The sequence below is a fragment of the Trachemys scripta genome, chromosome 4 (genome assembly GCF_013100865.1).
Source record: "Trachemys scripta elegans isolate TJP31775 chromosome 4, CAS_Tse_1.0, whole genome shotgun sequence".
NCBI lineage: Eukaryota > Metazoa > Chordata > Testudines > Emydidae > Trachemys > Trachemys scripta.
This window is the reverse complement of record NC_048301.1, coordinates 67,543,882-67,565,504: the sequence shown is the minus strand read 5'-3', so window position 1 is coordinate 67,565,504 and position 21,623 is coordinate 67,543,882. Positions and strand designations below refer to the sequence as shown.

Below are 21,623 nucleotides of genomic sequence, written 5' to 3'. Positions count from 1 at the left end.
CCCCGGCCCGACACTGCGCGCCCGGCCCGGCTCCTGACCCGGCACCATGCCCCCGGCCCCGCACCGGCCCTGACACCAGCCAAATAGGCCCCGGCCGAGCACCACCGAGCCCTCCCAATTTTCCCCGGACATGCCCGGCTTTTGGGGATTTCCCCCCGGACGGGGATTTGAGCCCCCAAAAGCCGGACATGTCCGGGAAAATCCGGACGTATGGTAACCCTACATTCAACTCAAAAAACCATCAGACTCCTCCAAAGTTTCTCTTTAGAGATGGGCCACTACCCTATTCCACTCCCTTGCCACCTTCTCCTCCTCCCCTCCCCCCCAAAAAGAAGATTCAAATTAAAGAGCAGCCTTGCCTCTTAGACCTGGCACTCCTACATAGAAGAATATGAAGAACCTGCTCAGTGTAAGGTCCAACTACAATTTCTGAATGTGTGTTGGAAATTGGTCCAGTCTATATTTTAGATTAGTCTGTTTTCAGTGCAACCATTGATGACGCCAGTTATCAGCACCTGGTAAAAATTTTTAGTGTCCACAAGTTGTCTCCTAGCTTTCAGAGCCCATATTAACGGGAAGGAATGGAGGTGGGGGAAGTGACAGAACTACAAACATATAGTGCCATTCTCTTTTTGGGCAACTAAAACAGTTTACCACAGTAAGACTTCAGCAGTACCAGCCAGTGCCTATTTCTTCTCAGCTCTGGACCATCTGACCTGCAGCAAGTCTGCTACAAGTCTCGGTCTTGGGTTTAAAAGACTATGGTCTGGAGCAGGCCAGACTCTACTGGAAGTTTGAGAACACACACTTCAGTGGGAAGGAGGTGCAGTAGCACAGAGCTCAGCACAGAAGCTTGTTGCTAATGGACACAGACTGCATAGTTAACTCAAGTGATCGGTACCCCGGTTAGCCTAGCCCAGGTGTGAGCAGCAACACGGTAAAGCCATACTCAAGTTATTGTGCCCACACTGTTGCCATCCTCACTCATGTGAGTCATTAGGACTTCTGTGATCAAATCCCATGGTTCTCAGTGCTGCAGTAAGCAGAGATTAGCACTTCAGTGGTTTAGCATGCAGTCAGATTGCAAAGTGGGCCAGTTACCAGCCCGGACATAAGCAGCACTCCGGCTTTAGCCTATAACCCAAGACAGGCCAGCTAGCTCAGGTGTAAAGCACACCATACTCTGATGAGAGGCACATAGACAAAAGCCAAGTCAGAGGCAACATCTGAGTAAGATTCTGAGTCCATTGCCAAGTTAAGACAAGCTCTAAAAAGGCAGGGAGGCCAAAGAGAGATGACAGTACCAATCTCAAAAAGCTTGATTTACCTACCAGGTTGTATCCAGCAGAGACTCTTTGGTGATGTCTACACTGCAGCTAGAGGTGCAATTCCCATCGTGGGTAGACAGATTGGCACTACCTCAGCTTGAGCTAGCACACTAAAAATAGCAGCATGAACATTACAGCACAGGCTAGCCACTCAAGCTCAGACCATGGGTTAGCTAGCTGCTTGAGTGAGTCCAAGCCCACCAGACCCAAGTTGTCACCAGTGTTGCAACATCCACACAGGTCTAGCTCACTAAAAATAGCAAAGTGAGGGAAACTCAGGCTGTCTACCCGGGCTGGGAATCATATTTCCCAGTTGCAGCATAGACATACCTAGTGATAAGCATCTTTAGAAATACCTTAGGTAAGTGTGTATGGTATCTACACCAGCAACTTAGAAAAGTGTTCATCTCAGGAGTACAAATATTTGGCAGCAAATACACCAGCAGTTTGCTGTGCAAATTTTACAGATTTAAAGAAGCACTTCTGCTTTTAAACCACGGGAGCACTGCATTTTTCCAAAAGCTACCACCAAAGATTAGGTTTGCACGTAAAACTTTAGGAAAGAGAAATGCTCGGCTGTGCAGAAAACAGGACTCACAGGTAAAGTGGTGGATAAAGTCTGAATGCAGTCACAAGAGCTTCAATACCTGATCCATTTCCAAAACAGTAATTATGCTGAAGGCTCCAACACCCTCAAAAATAGAACTACCACCATACAAAAATCCTCATCCTACAAAATCTGAAATAGTACCAAAGCTCTCCACAAATTCAATGGGGTTCCACTGTCAGTTTCAGTGGTTTACTGCATTACTTTTCACAGTGGTAAAAAGCAGTCTTCAGACACAATTGGAAATAAATGCGCAGATCTCAATTTAGCATCTAGGCATGAAGGGCATTTGTACTGAATTATGCATTGCCAGGCGGAGCCCAGGAGCAGAACAATAGCCAGTAGTGCAGGTTAAGGGTGAGGTGTATCAGTTGAGCTGCATGGCACCACAGAACTCGAGTAAGAGGATGCTACAATTTAGGTCTGAGATGCATTTGTAGAACTGTGGGAGAGGACTGCAAGTCAGATTTGTGTTGCTTTGGTAGAGCTGTGGAGGCGAGAGTTTACACTGCATCTATTTGTCCTGTGCCTGTACTAGCTATCACCAGTAATTTCAACAAGTACAAAATTAGTCAAACTCACATCAAAAGGCAAAAATGGCGGGGAAGAGGAAATGAGTTGACAAAAATGCTGATGAGTAATAGTTGACAAAAATGCATTTCTTTTTTTTTTTGCTGCACACAGCAGCACAACTTTCATTTAGGAAAGAGGCTGGCAGATGTCCCAACATACACACACAAATATATATCGCATATAATGTTACTGTACTGAACCAATTAAACAGTTAGTGCTTATACAGAGCCAAGCAAAGGGATGTGGTTTCTTGGCCATTTGAAGGGACTTCTGCAATCCCAAAGCTTGCGAATTAGCATTTATTTGTCTGCTCTTGAGATTACTAATTTCTTTCTCCCCATTTGAATACCACAGCTCTTATCGCTTGACACTATGGAACATGAGGCTGGTGCCACAATATGGCCACAGAGCAGCACTAAAACCCCCACAGTTCATTTTCCTCAGAATAGGTCCTTTTATGAACAGAGCTCCACTTAAAGCACAGTCATAAGATCAGACTACGTGCAGATCTTTTACTTCCACAAAGAATGGAGAGCACATTACAGTTGCTGTTTATTTAAGGTTGTCTAGATCCAGCAGTAATGCTTAACTAACATTCAAACTCATAAGTGCCCTTTCACAATGGAGGTTTGTGTCATTCACAGCAGGGGGAGAAAAAAGTACTAGAGAGAACCACTGGGAAGTATTATATGAATAAATAGCACCCCATTAATTTTAACTAGGAGAAAAGTCGGTACAGTCCAGACTAGATTTTTTCCTTAGGAATCAGAATTATTCTTACATTTCACTTACATAAGGGATGGGATTCAAAACAAAGGTTCCATAGTAGGCTTATTTGCCAGGTGGGAGGGAGGGAAATGTTGCACTGTATAGCAGAGTGCAGAGGCCTTACATTGGATCGAGCATCACGGAAGTTAACTCTTCAAGTTTCCATTAGCTCACACCCACACAGGTAGACAGGACTGAGGCAATAAGGAAAACCAGTCAGGAGTGAAGGGTTGGATTTTCAGTGGTGCAGACCACCTGAAGTTCCCATCCATTTCACTTGGTGGCGCTGTTGCTCAGCACTTGGAGACAGCAGTTACATTATATGTGTACCATTGTGAAAGCTTGCAGACAACCAACCAAAGCCTGCCTCAAATATCAGGGGGTAGCCGTGTTAGTCTGTATCTACAAAAACAACAAGGAGTCTGGTGGCACCTTAAAGACTAACAGATTTATTTGGGCATGAGCTTTCGTGAGTAAAAACCTCACTTCTTCGGATGCATAGAGTCAATGACTTTTCTGGCAAGCTTGTTAAAGATGCTGACTGGGCTACAACAAGAACCAGCCTGTATTAACCCAATGTATCTCACATGCACAACTTCCAAATTCTTTCGCTTCATTCACAGGAACACCTTGACATGTTAACATTCTGACAGTCAGTATGACACAGTGAGAGCTCTTCCCCAAACCATCTTAGTAGCTTAACTAAGCTACTGCAGAGAAGAAACAGTCTGACTTACTACTTTAGTGCCTTAGTATGTACAAATGATACCCTGCAAAGGTGCATATCTACAGCCTAATGCCATGTGTGCCAGTTCACTGAAATACAGCAGCTTGTAATAGCAAGGGGTTAAGTGGGTCAAGGAGACTATAATATTCTCCTTACTCCCCCTAATACAGTTAGGATGAGTCCATTCTGTGACTACAGAGGATTCTTTACAAGCTGTTCTGCCTTGAGCTACAGAGCCACCTTTCAGTACTTTCTTTGGGGAGACAGGGTGAGAAATGCTCTCTTTTTGACTTTACTGGAGTCCTGAAGATACACTGAGTTTTACCCCACTTTACATTTTCCACATGATAGACCCCACCTTTCCAGGATATTCAGACAGGAAGGAACATCCTTAAAGTCCAAAGAATCTGCTCTTTAATTGATGGGAAGGTTCACTACTGAACCAAGTGAGGCAATCCCTACCTACAGAGCTGGAACTTGCTTCCTGGGCTTGGAGTATGAGAGAGGCAGTAAGACCACGTTCCAACTCAAGATGCTAATATGGATAAGATTCATTAGCCCAGCCCTCTTAGTTTTAGTAAGTTCTGTATGAATAGTAGTGCATCTTAGGCTCAGGTAAATTTTAGACAATTATTTATGCAAATAGCTTTTTCTTAACAGAAGGGGCAATATACACTGGAGTACTGTTCTCTTAGCTGAGGAAAGAAGTTCTACAAGACAACTAAGAGCTGATTTGATTTTAGGAGTTGCTTGTTTTGTTTTTAAGAGGTGGTGAAAGCTACTGTCTTAACCTCAACACCCAGCTACTTGAAAGCAGACTGACTTATGTGACAAGGGCTAGAAGTCATAGTACGGCCATCAGATGGTAACTTTTGGTTACTACAAACCTTAGTTGGATTTGAACCAGTCTCTTACAGGTGAAGAGTTCCGTATCTCACTACCAATCCCCTATGGAAACTATTCAGTTTCACCCCCTTTCACTCAACCAAAGACACTTGTTCCTGGACAGCATTTAACACCTTCACCCTTCAAGAATGAGGCATAGGGGTGCAAGCTCAGCATCCCCACCATGAACAGCAGTCACAAAGCACTAATGGGAGTTCATGGGAATGTTTTGTTTGCTGACCATTTCAAAAGTAGAAGATGGCCAAAAACAAGAGGCACCTAAATCCATTCTGATCTCAAGGGATTTCCAGATTAGTTGACATAGGTAAGAATAAACCTCATCTGACTTTGCTAAAGAGAGAGAACTGAGATGGAGAAATAGACAGTATATCCTTTAACAGGTTCCAGGTTTAAAAAAAGTGGAAAACTTGAGAACTTAAAAATACTGTGTAATTAGACATGTCCAAAGGAGAAAATATGTAATCTGCCTTATTTATTTACTCCAGGCAGTTCTGTACAATACATTCTTCACTCTTGTAAGCAAAGATAATTTTCAAGACATGCACAAACGTGTTTTTTGGGTACACAATATGGATTCTAGACACCATCTAGTGGCACAAAAGCCTTATGACACCTCAGTCTGAACAGTCATCCTCCTCAAGGATTTGCAAAAGCAGTGTAGCATTTTCTTTAGAGCAGTGGTTCTCAAACTTTTGTACTGGTGACCCCTTTCACACAGCAGGCCTCTGAGTGCGACCCCCCCCTTATAAATTAAAAACACTTTTTTATATATTTAACACCATTACAAATGCTGGAGGCAAAGCGGGATTTGGGGTGGAGGCTGACAGCTTGCGACCCCCATGTAATAACCTCGTGACCCCCTGAGGGGTCCCGACCCCCAGTTTGAGAACCCCTGCCTTAGAGAGCTCACTAAACCTGGTTCTAAGGTATTATTAAAGAAAGAAGGAAAATAAGTAAGGCCCATATGATTTTGGAGATCTGTTTCTTTCGACAAAACCACCTTATGCCCCAGCTAGGCTTCATACAGCGCTGTTTGTGTTTGATCAGCACTTCACATGTTAGCACTCAGGAGCCAAAAGCACCATACTCAAGATTCCCAAAATATCAATGCAACAGAAAAATGCACTTGCTGTGTTGAATCAGTTTGGCAACAGAAAAGCAGTTAAGTGACTTGTCTTGTATTTAGAGATTAGCTCTTTCTATTGGTTTCTTTTTAGTGGTCAGTCTCTCATACAAGATGTATCCTAGGACTCATTTAGTCAGTACATGATCAAATTTAAGACTTGACCAATTAAACTTTTGAGTCCTATCTCAAGCCTGTGTAACTTCCCCTATCTTTCCCCACATATTTAGAGGAAAGTTTGGCTTTTCATTTGATCACTACACTGCAATAGTTAGAAAGTTGCTACTGTCTTCTGCTAATCGGAAGGCTGATCCATTTCAAAGCCTGGGACAAGTTGTACTCACACAGCAGGAACAAAAAATTGAAAAATATTTTACAGTTTTTATGGTTAAATTAGAAGGGGTGAGGAGTGCTGCTTCTTATAGTGTCATGGCTGCTAATCTCTAGTGGCTGATGAACAGAAGGTATAAAAGCCTCGTTACTGATAGAAATTCTCTTTAACGCAAATGGCAAAGACTTCTGTATTTTAGAACAAAATAACCTGGGATTATAACCCAGTTAATTCATATGGTATAAGGCTAGAAGGGACCACCGATCATCTAGTCTGACCTCCTGCACATCACAGACCATAGAATTTTTCCAAAATAATTCCTGTTTGAACTAGAGCATATATTTTAAAATCACCAGATATAGGGAAGCCACTACCACAACGTTATCCTCACTGTTAAAAATTACGCCTTATTTCCAGTCTGAAATTGTCTAGCTTCAACTTCCAGCCATTGACCTTGTTATACTTTTGTCTGCTAGACCGCCAAATTTTTGTTTCCCCTGTAAGTACTTATAGACTGATCAAGTCAGCCCTCAATCTTCTCTGTAAGCTAAACAGATGGAGCTCTTTGAGTATCACTATAAGGCAGGTGTTTCAATCCTTTCATCATTCTCATGGCTCTTCTATGAACCTTCTCCAGTTTATCAACAGCTTTCTTGAATTGTTGACACCAAAACTGGATGCAGTATTCCAGCAGCAGTCGCATTAGTGAGACATACAGGAGGTAATGTAACCACCTTACTCCTTCCACTTTCCCCCGTTTCTACCTCCAAAGATCACATTAGCCCTTTTGGCCACAGCATCACACTGAGTTCATGTTCAGCTGATTGAAGAAATCTGGGGGGGTGATGGTGGATAGAGTCCCTGCTTCCCAGGATAGAGTCCCTCACTCTGTATGGCCTACATTCTTTGTTCCTAGATGTATAAGTTTACAGCCTATTTTGACCCCTTCTCACCATCCCAGACAGCTTGGGCGGTGGGGGTTGCTATATCACACATCTTCCTCCAGTGTAGATACCTAGAACAGCTGAGGCATACTTCTGAAACTACACAAAAGCCTTGTCTAGATTAGAGTTTAAAGAGTTGATGTTAAGGCGGTTAGCAAGTTGGCCAACACAGCTGAAGAGTCTAGTGTAGACAAGGCATCCGGCCGTTAACACATGCTTAACTCATAGAGTTGTTAAACTGGTCAAGTTAAAGTATGTGCTAAGGCAGAGTACCTTGTCTACACACTACGCTTAAAATATGCAAGTCTTTGCCAACATATTCCAGTCCAGTCAAAGCCTCAGCGGCCTAATCCTGCATCCCTTAGTCAGTGAAAAAAAAAAAACTCACTGAAGTCAATTATGGGACTTTTTCTTGAGTAAGAGATGCAGAATCTTGCCCTAAATGAAGATTTCATATGTCTGAGATTCAACTTCTCCCTGCAAAGTTTATTATTTTGTTCAACAATAAGCCTGTTAAATCCAGAACAATATAAATAGCAGCCAAAAGACAGAACATACTCAGATTGGTGACTCTTTTTAAGGTGACAATTTTGGGTATCAGCAAGAACAAAGCTATACAAGTATGGATTAAATTAGTGCCCTCTGAAATAATAGGCAAAGTTGGTTATTCCTCCCTTCCCTGCCCCAAGCTCTCCATTCTGCAGTAAGTTACTGCTTACTAAGGCTAAGCAATGGGGCAGAAGAGTGTCTTAAGGTTGGAGATCTTAGTTATTCTACAAGTCAGTGAGAGAAGCAGAACACCATCAGGTTCTGAGGGGAAAAAAGATCACTACTGACTCCTTAGAGACCAACCCAGAGACCTGGCAGGATGGAAATAAAGGTCTAAAATGTAGAAACAGAAAAGTATGAACTCGCCAGCAAGAGAGTGCTATCACGGCCAGAAAAAAAGTTAGTACATGCATAAAAATGGTACCATCTTACATATATTTATTCAAGATAATTTCTGCTGCATTTAATGACAATTTTGGCTACTTTCTAGTCATGTTAGCCCAGCACAGCACAGCCATCTATTTGGGAGAGCACATTTCACTCTATTCTAGCTCATCTAGGAATTTGGTAACTAAGGGCTTATCTATACGGAACAACTTTCTGGCATAACTATACTGCTGTAACTCCCCATGTGGACACTTATTCTGGAATAGAGAGCTGTGTCATGACATAAGTTAAACTGGAAAAAGGCACTCATTCTACAATAAACGTCCATACTGAGAGTTATAACAGTAGAGTTATGCCAGTACATTTCCCTGCGTAGACAAGCCCTGAGTTGCAACCATGGAAGCTTTATTACCATAGATAGGGGTGAGCCAGAAACAAAGAGCCCAGATTGCTTATCTTTTTACAAGCAAAAAAGATATTTTATAGTATTGACAAAGGAAAAACTGAGCTGGGAACCTGACTGTATCAGTGAAACTGGGACACAGAATTCTACAATTAAACTGTTAGTAATTATTTAGGGCTTGTCTATACAGACAGCGCACTGCAACCTGGAGTGTAAACATAGTACACAGGCTAGTATGGGGTAAGTGTCCATGTGGATCCTGCTCATATGCACGAAGAGTTCCCTACTGCATTTTGATCTATTCCGGAAAGCATACTACAGAATTTGTAGTGTATGGCAGCAGGATCCTCCCAGACACTTAGTGGGCGGCAGACTGGTGCAGAGGTGATTTAGACCCTAGCTTGCCTCAAAAAAAGAGTGTTTGCATAGAGAAGCCCTTAAACTAGAACTTCATGTTAAAGGGATGAGCAAGGACAACAATGCTCATTAAGGGCTAAATAAGTCTCAGTAACTATCAGAAAAGTTACAGTTAGCTTAGCGTTGAAAGTATGGAAAAGATCAGGTAAGGCAATTTAGATACAGATTCTAACTACTCTTTTAGTTCACTCTCTCAACATTTAGATGGTTGACGTGTAGCATTACAAGGCAGCCAATGAGGGACTCTCACAGATCTTCCAAGTGAGAGAGTTCCACAGCCAAGGACCCATGGGAAAGTCCTGATTAAAACTAGGTACCAAAAAACAAAAACAATCCATTACACAATTCACAGTTTAAATAAATCAGAGTCCATCATTCTGTCATCAGTACAATGGATGTCTCAACAGGTTTAAATGAGTTTTCTATAAAAGCCATACCTAATCTAATTCCATTAGATGAAGATTAGTCTGCTCTACCAGTGGATACGTAATAAATACAAGTGCGCTGTTGTCTGAGTAAAATTGTAAATCTGGGGCTATGTGCAGTGTAAATCACTGTAAATTCATTCGCTTGGAATTCTCTTTCATTTATCGGCACGTGCCAATTTTCTTTACTGTAATGACATTTGCGTATTTCCAATTACGAAACAAGAAAAAACAAAAAGGGAAATTTTATACATTTACTTGAACTGCTCAAAAGAATTCTCAGATTATGCTGATCAAGAGAAAATTAAATTTAGTTCTAAAGTTAAATTTGTAAAAAGGGAGAAAGAAGAAGAACATTCCTTCCCAAAAAAGCAGCTCCAAAAGAAAAATTCTAAGTGCACATACCACACTCAGATGTTGCACATTAGGGATGTCCTTCATTTTAAAAGGAAGTACATCTCCCCTAATACTGTAATCGCACACATTCATTTTTAAATTGTACATTTTTGCCAGAAAGCAGAATAATTAAGTTGAATTAGACAATAGAAGTCTGAGTATCCATAGGACTTTTTGAATATCTGAAACCCTTGGATAACTGGGAGTTGCTGCTGGGTCAGCTCACCCAAGGCACACAGACTTTGGAGACTGATGGCTTTTCCTCCAGTTACTCAAAAACAGCTAGCTTCCACTAAGGTTGCGCACTCTACCAGTATTTCAGTGCATCAATGCTGGGTGTAAAGTTAAGATGCAGTGATGATAGCCTGGTGAGCCTTTCAGCTTTCCAAAATTCCTGGGGAGATGAAGCTCCATTCTGAATAAAAGGGGTTTTTGTATAAATCAAGGTTCTACTAATATATATATATATATATATACACACACACACACACACATATATACACACACACACACACACAAAATTAATCCTCCATTATTGCAAAACTTCGTGCTCTAAAATTTTTTATTGTGCCTCTCATTCAGGTCCTTTCTCACCACCCCACATTTGGACCACAGCTAGTTGAATGGCATGCCAGCACCTATGAAAAGAAGATTAGGCAACATAATACTCTATAAGAATAAAAAGACAGCCAGCTCTTACCTCTGTGGTTTGCGAATATCCCAAAGTCCCACACCCTCTTTAGAGTTGGCAGTAGCCAGTAATCTGGGTTCTACTGGATTAAACATCACACTATGAAAGGCTGATGGGTAGTTTGCCAAGCAGAAGGGCTCTGTTGGAAAAAAAAAAAAAAAAAAAAAAGAAGATTTCAGACATAAGAACAAACAATGCATGCAACTGTTCTGATGCAATGATTTTGCAACTCAGTATACCATTTCCATATAGTGATCTGAAAATACAGACACATTTCCCTGCAGATTCTTACATTAAACACATTCCAAACAACATAACTGATGTTTTGAAATCCACCCACATATATCATCTTTGCCCAGTGTGGAAAAATCCCATATATGGCAGTTTAAGAAAATTCTCCACATAGAAGCTTAACAGAAGAGTTTAAGGCCATGACATTATACAGATCCAAAATTTCAATCTCATTAAGATGGAAGGCAAAAGCTGATCCTAAGTCAGTGGGTTCTTAAAATCAGCGGTTTTCAAAGTTTCATAGTGCAAACCACATATTTACTAAAGGAATAAATTTCATGGAGCCCTCCCCATTCATAAAAGGCAACTGCAGTACTTGCTTACATGGAAAAGTAACATTACTTAATGAAATTTGGCAGCTAGAAACAAGGGGAAAGAGTCAGAACCATGTGAGAAGCCATCTCTCCACAAATCACTGCAGATTACAAATGCTCTAAAGATCAGTGTCAGAGAACCACTGGCTGTGTCATTTATTTTAATTCTAAGTGTTATTCAATAGTTTTGTGATTCACAGAGATGTGCTGAAGTTCAGAGGAAACATACCTGGTACACGTAACATCACATGTAGGTAAGTTACTTGGTTAAGCAGGTTTATGATTCCAATAGCATAATCTGCATCAGCTTTTTATTCAGTGGACATGAAAAAATTAGTATAAGTTACATCAATTTTACGTTCTGTGGTGACCGCAATCAGCCCTGGCTGAATATGGGCACAACTCCTTTAAAAATCAGCATTAAAGAGTCTCAGCACCTCTGAAAGTCAGGTCACTTGTATTGGGTTTTTAACATTAAGCACTCAAGTTTGAAAGTGTTGGCAAAAGTTCGTACTACCCAGCAGAAGTAGTGTCACTATGACTCCATGGTAATACAAGAGTATTCTAATTACTTACATTTATTTTTGTAATCACTAACAAACTACCTTCAAGTCTTATACACAGAACAATAAAAATAAAACCAATAAAAATGCATAAAAACTTTTTAAAGAGAAAGACATGCAACTAACATGACATGTGCCTGCCATCATCTCAATTCTTCTACTTGTAGATTACATGCTATTCTGCCACATTTTTTTGACTCAGCTCTTCAGAGCAAGGACTTTTTCCTTAAGTGTCTGTATAGTGCCTACTACAAATTTGGCACCTATCCAGTTTGGGACCTCTGAGCAGTGAAGCATTTAAAAGAAACATGAGGATTTGCTATCCGGTTTGAAGAGGAGCTTCTCTACCATTAGAAATCACTGGAAATGGAAGAGTAAGTTGTTTTAAACTGACTGACTTTTGGGTCCCACATTTGCAAGCATCCAACATTTTGGAGATCTATAAATATCAGGGCTATTTTTAAGGGAGGGGGGTGGTTTGTTTTTCTTTTAAAAAAGAAGTTTCAAAATCTATTCATTAGAGAGATTACCTGGACATCATAAACTGAACACTAAGTTTGAGAAGTTATCCCTGTGATTTCCTCCCAAATGATCCCATTATTCATAGTCTACCCCAGGGGTCGGCAACCTTTCAGAAGTGGTGTGCCGAGTCTTCATTTATTCCCTCTAATTTAAGGTTTCGTGTACCAGTAATACATTTTAACGTTTTTAGGTCTCTTTCCATAAGTCTATAATATATAACTAAACTACCGTTGTATGTAAAGTAAGGTTTTTAAAATATTTAAGAAGCTTTGTTTAAAAAATTAAATTAAAATGCAGACCCCTCCTACCAGTGGGCCAGTGTGAGTGCCACTGAAAATCAACTTGTGGTTGCCTACCCCTGGTCTACCCTATAGCTACCCATGACTGGCTTTTGGTGCTCTTGAAATTGACTTCTTTTTTAGGAATACTTTTAACCAATTTGCAGCCCACAAGGGGTCAATGGTTGCCATTGATGGCACATGTCAAATGCCTACAGCTGAGCCAAGTACCTCCACTGAATAGCTAGTGTGACCTCTAACTATGAAGGGGAAAAGGCGAATAGAAGGCAAATTCACCGAGCACAGGACAGATAAAGGGACCCTGTGTTTTAATAGAGACTCCCTTTGTAGCTTTGGTCAAGTCTCAGCCTCCAACTGATCTCAATTTTACAGACAGGGAAATGTTTCTATTTTATAGTGCTGTTCTGGTGATTAAAGTTTATGAAAAGCTATTACAAGTGCTAAAATTTATTGGAAGGCACACACAACCCTCCAGAGACTGCAGGCCTAACAGCTCCTAAAGCTGAGGTCTAGAGAGCGGTCCCTTAAAACACACTTGCCTGGTGACAGCTAGTCACGGGCCCCAACACAAGCAGCAGGCCTAAATTTCTCCCTCCCATTTTTACAGAAGATCAGTTAAATTTGGAGTACCCAAGACTGTCCTGTGTGTAGTAGTGTGATCAGGAGGGGCAAACATTTGTTTGGCAAGCCCACCCAAAGCACTAAGGCTGGCTCTAGTCAACAGGCAGTTTCAAAAGCAGACTAACGGTAGAACCGATCCTTTCAGTTTACATCATCAAATCGGGTTCCTGCTGGGACATAAATGCTGTATCATTAAAACGGCAGCCCTCACTGAGAAACACAGACCCCATTCACCGAATGGAGATCCTGGAATAGTGCCAGATTGCCAAATGAAGGGTTTTTTTATTTAGTAAATATTCACTTGGCCGAGTTACTGTAACTAAATCACTGGAGTTTCACCTGCATTAAAGACACACTTACCTTTCAAAGTACAGCACTGTACTTTTCTCCTAATTTACAAAAGTCTGACAATTTGTTTAATTAAAAACAGATTATACTATCCAAATTAGTCAATTTAATTAAGGGATTTAATTTGGTTATCGTTCTCTTCTGCTTTATTTCACACTTGCAGCTCTCACACATAGCAATATGAAAAGGTTTGTTTCTTACAAGAGACGTTCAATACCATCCCTCCCAAAGCTTGAGAAAACAGGTTTTTAAAAGGGAAGGTCTATGCAAGAGATTGAGGGCTTGGGGGAACTGAATTCCACTCTATGGCGGTTAGTTAAAATAGAATATATTCTAGTAGCTTATATATGAGATTTGAGATTTTAAAAGGAGTTTGCCAGACTTTAAGGATTTTGACCCTGCATACATTTACTAGTAGGCATAGTGCTCACTACCACAAATGGTCCCATTGAAATCAGTGAGAGTACTTACTGGCACTTATAGTGGGGAGCACTACGTCTTGTAGCAAAATGATTACAAGCTTGGGACTTAAATGCTGCACTGGAGCCTCCATACATGTTTGTTTCTATTTAATCACTAGAAAACATGCAGACTTCATACTGACACCGAACAACCCCTGGACAAAAGGCCATCCTTATCAATAAACCTCTTAAGAAGCTGCCCCAGAATCATCTCAAATGTATCGAGTGCAATCCTGCTCCACGTTAGTTATAAGGCCATCTCTTAAATGAGTGTCAGTAACAGGTACAGCTGAAGCAGTGACAAATATGATTTAATTGCACGTATAGGTAAGTACAAATGATTTCAGAAGCCTTAGTTAAACTTGAGTTTAGCCATATGATGCTAAATACAGTTTCATCTTTTGCACACTTGCAGTTAAACAGTGCTCAGCTCTACCTGTTGCTAACACCCATTGTCTGTACTGGGAAAACTACCTGTTGCTGATAAGGCTTTACAGTCTGTCTTGTCAGAAAGAGACAATAAAAGAGGGTGGGTTTTGTTGTTGTTTTTTGGTTGGTTGGTTGGTTGAAGAAAAAACTATTCAGAGACCTACCTGTTTAGTTAGGTGTTCACTCAATATGGTGTATTTTAATAAACCTAATTGTATACTTACCCAACAGTGGGACTATTAGAGATACACTATCAAGTAGTTTAGTTCAAAAATTGAGAATTAAAAAAAAAAAAAAGAAAAAGAAAAAAAAAAAAAAAAGAGTTTTGCATAGGGCTGTCACTTAATCGCAGTTAACTCACGCAATTAACTCAAAAAAATTAATGATTAAATGTATTAATCGCAGTTTTAATCGCACTGTTAAACAATACAATACCAATTAAAATTTATTAAATTTTTTGGATGTTTTTCTACATTTTCAAATATATTGATTTCTATTACAACACAATACAAAGTGTACAAGTGCTCACTTTATAATTTTTTACAGTGCAAATATTTGTAATAAAAAATAATATAAACAAAAGAAATAGTTTTTCAATGCACTATAGTACTTGTATGAGGTGAAATCTTTGTCCTGAAAATGCAACTTACAAACGTAGATTTTTTTTTGGTCACATAAATTGCACTCAAAAACAAAACATTGTAACACTTCAGAGACTACAAGTCCACTCAGTCCTACTTCTCCTGCAGACAAACGTTAAGACAAACAAGTTTGTTTACATTTACGGGAGATATTGCTGCCTGCGTCTTATTTACAATGTCACCTAAAAATGAGAACAGGCATTCTCATGGCACTTTTGTAGCCAGTGTTGCAAGGTATTTGCATGCGAGATATGTTCAACATTTGTATGTCCCTTCCTTCTTCAGACACCATTCCAGAGGACATGCTTCCATGCTGATGATGCTCGTTAAAAAAATAAATGTGTTAATTAAATTTGTGACTGAACTCCTTGGGGAAGAATTCTATGTCTCCGGTTCTATTTTACCAGCATTCTGCCATATATTTCATGTTATAGCAGTTTCGGATGATGATCCAACATATGTTCATTTTAAGAACACTTTCACAGAAGATTTGACAAAACGCAAAGAAGGTACCAATGTGAGATTTTTTAAAATAGCTACAGCACTCAACCCAAGGTTTAAGAATCTGAAGTGCCATCCAAAATCTGAGAGGGATGAAGTGTGGAGCATGCTTTCAGAAGTCTTAAAAGAGCAACACTCAGATACGGAAACTACAGAACCTGAACCAGAAAAAGGGAAAATCAACTTTCTGCTGGTGGCATCTGACTCAGATGATGAAAATGAATATGCGTCGGTCCGCTTTGCTTTGGATAGTTATTGAGCAAACCCATCATCAGCATGGACGCATGTCCTCTGGAATAGTGGTTGAAGCATGAAGGGGCATATGAATCTTTAGAGTATCTGGCACAAATATTTTGCGACCCCGCCTACAACAGCATCATGCAAACATCTGTTCTCACTTTCAGGTTACGTAAACAAGAAGCAGGCAGCATTATTTCCTGCAAACGGTAACCAAACTTGTTTGTCTGAGCGATTGTTTGAACTAGGACCGAGTAGACTTGTAGGCTCTAAAGTTTTACATTGTTTTATTTTTTCAAATGCAGTTATTTTTTTGTACATAATTCTACATTTGTAAGTTCAACTTTCATGATAAAGAGACTGCACTGCAGTACTTGTATTAGGTGGATTGAAAAATACTATTTCTTTTGTTTTTTACAGTGCAAATATTTGTAATAAAAAATATAAAGTGAGCACTGTACACATTGTATTCTGTGTTGTAATTTAAATCAATATATTTGAAAATATAGAAAACATCTAAAAACAATAAATGGTATTCTGTTAGTGTTTAACAGCATGATTAATCAAGATTTTTTTTTTGTGGAGAAAGTGGATGAGAAAAAATTTATTTACTTATTCCCATAATACAAGAACTAGGGGTCATCAAATGAAATTAATAGGCAGCAGGTTTAAAACAAATAAAAGGAAATTCTTCTTCACGCAGCGCACAGTCAACTTGTGGAACTCCTTACCTGAGGAGGTTGTGAAAGCTAGGACTATAACAGAGTTTAAAAGAGAACTGGATAAATTCATGGTGGTTAAGTCCATTAATGGCTATTAGCCAGGACAGGTAAGGAATGGTGTTGCTAGCCTCTGTCTGTCAGAGGGTGGAGATGGATGGCAGGGGAGAGATCACTTGATCATTGCTGTTAGGTTCACTCCCTCTGGGGTACCTGGCATTGGCCACTGTCGGTGGACAGCAACAGAGGGTCTTTATGGCACCTTTAAGACTAACAGAAGTATTGGGAGCATAAGCTTTCGTGGGTAAGAACCTCACTTCTTCAGATACAAGAGGTGCATCTGAAGAAGTGAGGTTCTTACCCACGAAAGCTTATGCTCCCAATACTTCTGTTAGTCTTAAAGGTGCCAAAAGACCCTCTGTTGCTTTTTACAGATTCAGACTAACACGGCTACCCCTCTGATACTTGTCGGTAGACAGGATACTGGGCTAGATGGACCTTTGGTCTGACCCGGTACGGCCTTTCTTATGTTCTTACGTTAAAATCTCTTGACAGCCCTTTTTTTGCAAAACGCAAAATGCAGTAGAAATGTTTTATTAAACTTCACTCTTTCCCCTCCTTTAGACAACATACAAAAGCAGCTTGAAAACTGAACCAAGCCTGGAACAAAATGTTAGATTTCACCACTAACCAAGCTATATAGAGCACTTGGCATATGTCACAGAATATTGTTATATTTGTGTTTGAATAGAGACAGACAAACTTCCAAGAACGATGCTGGCCAGTTCCAGGTTCTCTTTCTGTACTACAGAATGTACCACCACTGGGGACATCACAGCTACCTGAGAATTTCTGTTGTAGCACACAAACAGCCGGATTCAGAAAAGTTGTGGATTTATTTTAATTAGAGCATGGTTTATTTGTATTGTTTTGCAAAGAATTAAAAGAGAGAAACCCTTTTAAAAAGTACTGCATTAAGGCACTTAGTTTCCATATACAGAAAAGAACAAATTTTTCCAGGCAACTAATAAATGTATTTGCCTTCTGTCACATTAATTTAATAGATCAGGAAAGAACCTGAACACAAAGTAAGCACACACCCGAAAAACTCTCCTCACCACATAGAAGAAAGTGTAAATGCAGAAGCAGAAAATTTTACAGGAGCCAAATTAACGGCTCAGTAACCTCAAAGGTAAATGTTTAGTTCATGTTGCATACAGAAACTGGATTTATTATAGGTACTTCTGATGGGCTTTCATGTCTAGTTCAAGGACTCAGTTCATTCTAGGACCTGAAAATGCAGGCCAGAGGGGTAGTGCCTGCAACCCTGCTAATCACAGACATCTGCACTAATCCCAGAAGTGGGTGGCACTGACATGTTAGTGGGCAAGGCCAGGACTCCTAGCAGATGACTAATTCAGTGAGGAACCAAAGTACTGTGGATCCAAACAGCAGCTTTATGCCAAATAAAATGTTATATTAGAGGGCAATAAGATGAAACTGATGTAAAGTCAGGGAGGAGAGAGAAAGGAAATAATTACTGCAGTGACATGATGAATGTTCTGAATTAAATTTCCAGACAGAAACTATTTTAAAATGGAGTTAAGGGGGAGAATACATACCAGTCATTTAGAGTGATATACTACAGGATATTGTAATTATCTCCAAAATGATTTTTATAATCCCAGGAAATTCAGATTTAAGATATGGAAATGCACAGTTAGGGCACCTAAACAACCTTAACTCTGCTCTATAATGAAACCATACAATAACCATAGGATTATGATTAAGGCATTTTAATCTCAGATCTTTGATCTTTAGAAGATACTTCTTCTTCTAAAGCGTCTTCAAAAAGGGACAAAGGGAGAAAAAGGAGAGCGTGGACACACCAACTGTTAGGAGATGGGATAGGCTCCCTGAATGTATGGATGCAGAAAAACGTATATTTAAAACTAAATATGATCTTTGGGGTCTGATATTTGAAGCCGTGTAGGCTGGCAATCCTGTGCTATTACTAGGTTTGCCACCTTTCTAATGGCTGGTAACAGGACCCCGAGACCCCGTACCTTCTCAACCTCTTCCCCCAAGGCCCTGCCCCCGTCGCTGGCAGGGTCTTCACCTGCACAGCCGAGGCCGCCTTACCCACTACCTGAGGGCTGCGCAGTGCCACGCACCGCTGCAAGCCTCACAAGCAGCCTGGCCCCACAGGCAGCTGCAGCGGCTGCTGCACTGCCTCCTCCTTTCTGCTTAGGATTGCAACATTTTCCACAGATAAACAAAAACACACGGCACCCAGACAGACACACAAGCTGAAACCCGGACTGTCTGGGTGAAAACCAGATGGGTGGCAACCCTTGCTATTACCACAATCCAACATTAGTACAAGACAGCAATCACCACCCACACCAATCATGCACCATACTCCTTCCCCAGCCCCCAAATCTACTCCAATAAAGGCAGCTTTTCTGCATTCAAGAGCTCTCTCTACATTAATACTCTTTTCTGCCTGCAGCTCTCACCTCCATGGGGAGACTCTCGGATATCCCAAATGAGAACCCGGCCATCGTCGGATGAACTGGCAAAGACGTTATCATTCACTGGGCTCACTGAAAGGCCATACACTGCATCTTCATGTGCAAACACATCCAAGGTCTCACTGCTGCAAGACAAATATGTATTATTTCCCCTCCTTTTGGTGTACATTGTTTCAGGAGGCAATTGATAGCCATAATTTTGTCACCTGGCAGTACTGAGCGATAAGATTAACACTGCTCAGACTAGATATGAAGTTCTTGTTATGGAGTTAAAAAAACAATATTTGCTAACTAGACACCTACATATCTATCACAAAAAGCCTCCAAAGTGTGAAGGTGGCTACAAGAGTGAGCTTGCATTAGATAAGTTTTGCAATAAGTGAGCTCCGTTAGTTCCTCTTTCTTTTCAGTCTTTTAAAGTTTACAAGCTACTAATATACTAGTAATTGTAAACAGAATTAATATAAAATAAACAAACAGTTACTCAACTGTGATGTTTTAAGGAAGGGAACATAAGTAAAGTAATGGGGTAAATTCATATATATATTTAACACCAGGAATGAGTTTGGCCCAACATTCTGTGCTACTAACAGCACTGAAGCTTTTAAAATTGCAAGAACTTCATGCAAGGGTGGAGCCAGCAACTTTGACAATAATATTAAGGGAAAATACATTGTGGGGGTCATATCTGTTTTAAAGAAGTAACCTTGCTTAAATTGTGCTTGTGTTTTTTATTTTATTTGCATTTCTTTAGGGAGTAAAAAAGGTGGTCTCAAAGTGTTCTGATTTTAGTTAAAGTTTTTGTTCGCTTGCTTGTTTTTTTTACCTTGAAAGTATTATGAATGTCAGCTCTGGTTTCCTGTGTTTGAGAGGGGTCTTCCTGGGGCCCTAAAGATAGCTAGCTTTCATTTCTTAATTAAAAAGGGACAAGGAGGTGGGAGTGTTGATTCTTTAATACAAGCTTTCTTTCACCTAGAGGTGTGCCAATCATTGGAGTTAACTGTTAAAAGAACAACAGTTTTAAGAAGTCTCAGCTACTCAGCTTTCCTCTTGGGATGTCATTTCACTAGTTCTCCAATCAGTGTCTTCCAGGATAGACCACATCTGAATTTCTAATGTGGAAAACAAGCTGAGAAGACACTCCCCCCACAAACCCCTAGCCCCCTTTCCTCACATATAATCTTTATCCAACATACAGTAGCAAAACAAGGGTTCAAGCCCAGTTTCTACTCTCCTCCCATTTTTGTAGGTCACTTTGAAAAGGACCAAGAAAGGAAGAATGCCAAGAAAAGACAGGCCATCATGACTACTTAAAGGCTAGAACAGCCAGTGAGAGACTCCTGGATTTGCTGTATTTCTTGGGGAACAACCTAGATGCACAATCTGTCTAGCAAAAACTCCAGGGTACAGCAAGTCCTTCAAGGAAATCCTGTCTGAAATTAATGCAAGTTTTAGCAGAGCCCATGCTAGAACTGCTGATCTAGGAGACAGATCGAGTAACTGTCTCAGAGGTGACTAACTTGGAAAGCAGTTTTGATAATGTAAAGGCTAGAATAGCAGCAGCAGGAAGTTCCACTTGAGCATATGAAAAAAAAATAAAAGAGAATTTGATGGAGCTAGTTTACATACAGCCATCATTAAAACATAAAATGTTAAACAGTGAAATTTTAGAAAATTAAAATCAGAATTCAAAATATCACCCTGACTGCGTTCCCCGCAGAAGATGGTGCAAAGTATTGCAGTAATAGAGGAAGGGGTCAAATGTGCTGCAATTGGACAGAATAAATCTGAAAATCCAGTATGTAACAGAAGCACATGCCAAAACAAAATCAAAGGAAGGACTGTACTTAAAACAAACACTCAAGCAAGATATATGGTGAACAATCACTTTCTATAAAAGATGCCAGTGATAAAGACTTCTTGTCAAAACTAGGAGGGAATGGGGGAGGGTGGAGAGAAGAGATATAAAACAAAACTGCGTACAGTTTTTGTTTTGTTTTACATTCCCAGGTGTAAGCAAAGTGGAGAGGATTTGTTCTTAAGAATGAGTGTGAAGAGCAAGCCATACAGCAGTTATATTTTCTCTTCAGTCAAAAGTCAAGTCAGACACTCAGGTGAAACATTTATTTTGGGACTTTTATTCAGCATAAAGAGTTTTGAACACACTTAGCAACAGAGATCCTTCCAAATTATGCTAACCAGGACTCAGGCAGCACAGAGATTTAAGGTTTATATTTCTCACTATTCTTAGATCCGTTCCTGCCTTGTCTGACTTCATATTCATTTTTCATCAGTGCACATTACTTAATCTTTATTACTTAACAGTTTGTGGGAGCTAAACAGCATGTACAGACCAAAACATTAGCCCACAAAGGTTGCACCCCAGAAATCAAATCCAGATCAGAAGAAACTTACTATCCTGATTGTTCAACTCTGATATTTAGATAGTGTTACCCTATGTTGTCAAAATATATTTTGGATAACCTTTCTACCCATGTTATCTCACCATATCACTTCTAGGACACAATTCCCCACAGCCTCGTACTTCTGATATCAAGTGGGTGTAAA

At 40.1% G+C, this 21,623-nt stretch overlaps 1 protein-coding gene across 2 annotated transcripts in view; it reads right to left on the bottom strand.

The window, feature by feature from the left end:
- The window catches only part of DCAF5 (DDB1 and CUL4 associated factor 5), a 95,512-nt gene that overhangs the window by 58,257 nt on the left and 15,632 nt on the right, over nucleotides 1-21,623 (bottom strand). For both annotated transcript variants that reach the window (XM_034769337.1, XM_034769338.1), the window contains exons 4-5: nucleotides 19,041-19,180; nucleotides 10,585-10,714 (exon numbers count right to left, since the gene is read on the bottom strand). In XM_034769337.1, coding sequence (XP_034625228.1) covers nucleotides 10,585-10,714; nucleotides 19,041-19,180 — 270 coding nt within the window. The remainder of the gene's footprint in view (nucleotides 1-10,584; nucleotides 10,715-19,040; nucleotides 19,181-21,623) is intronic.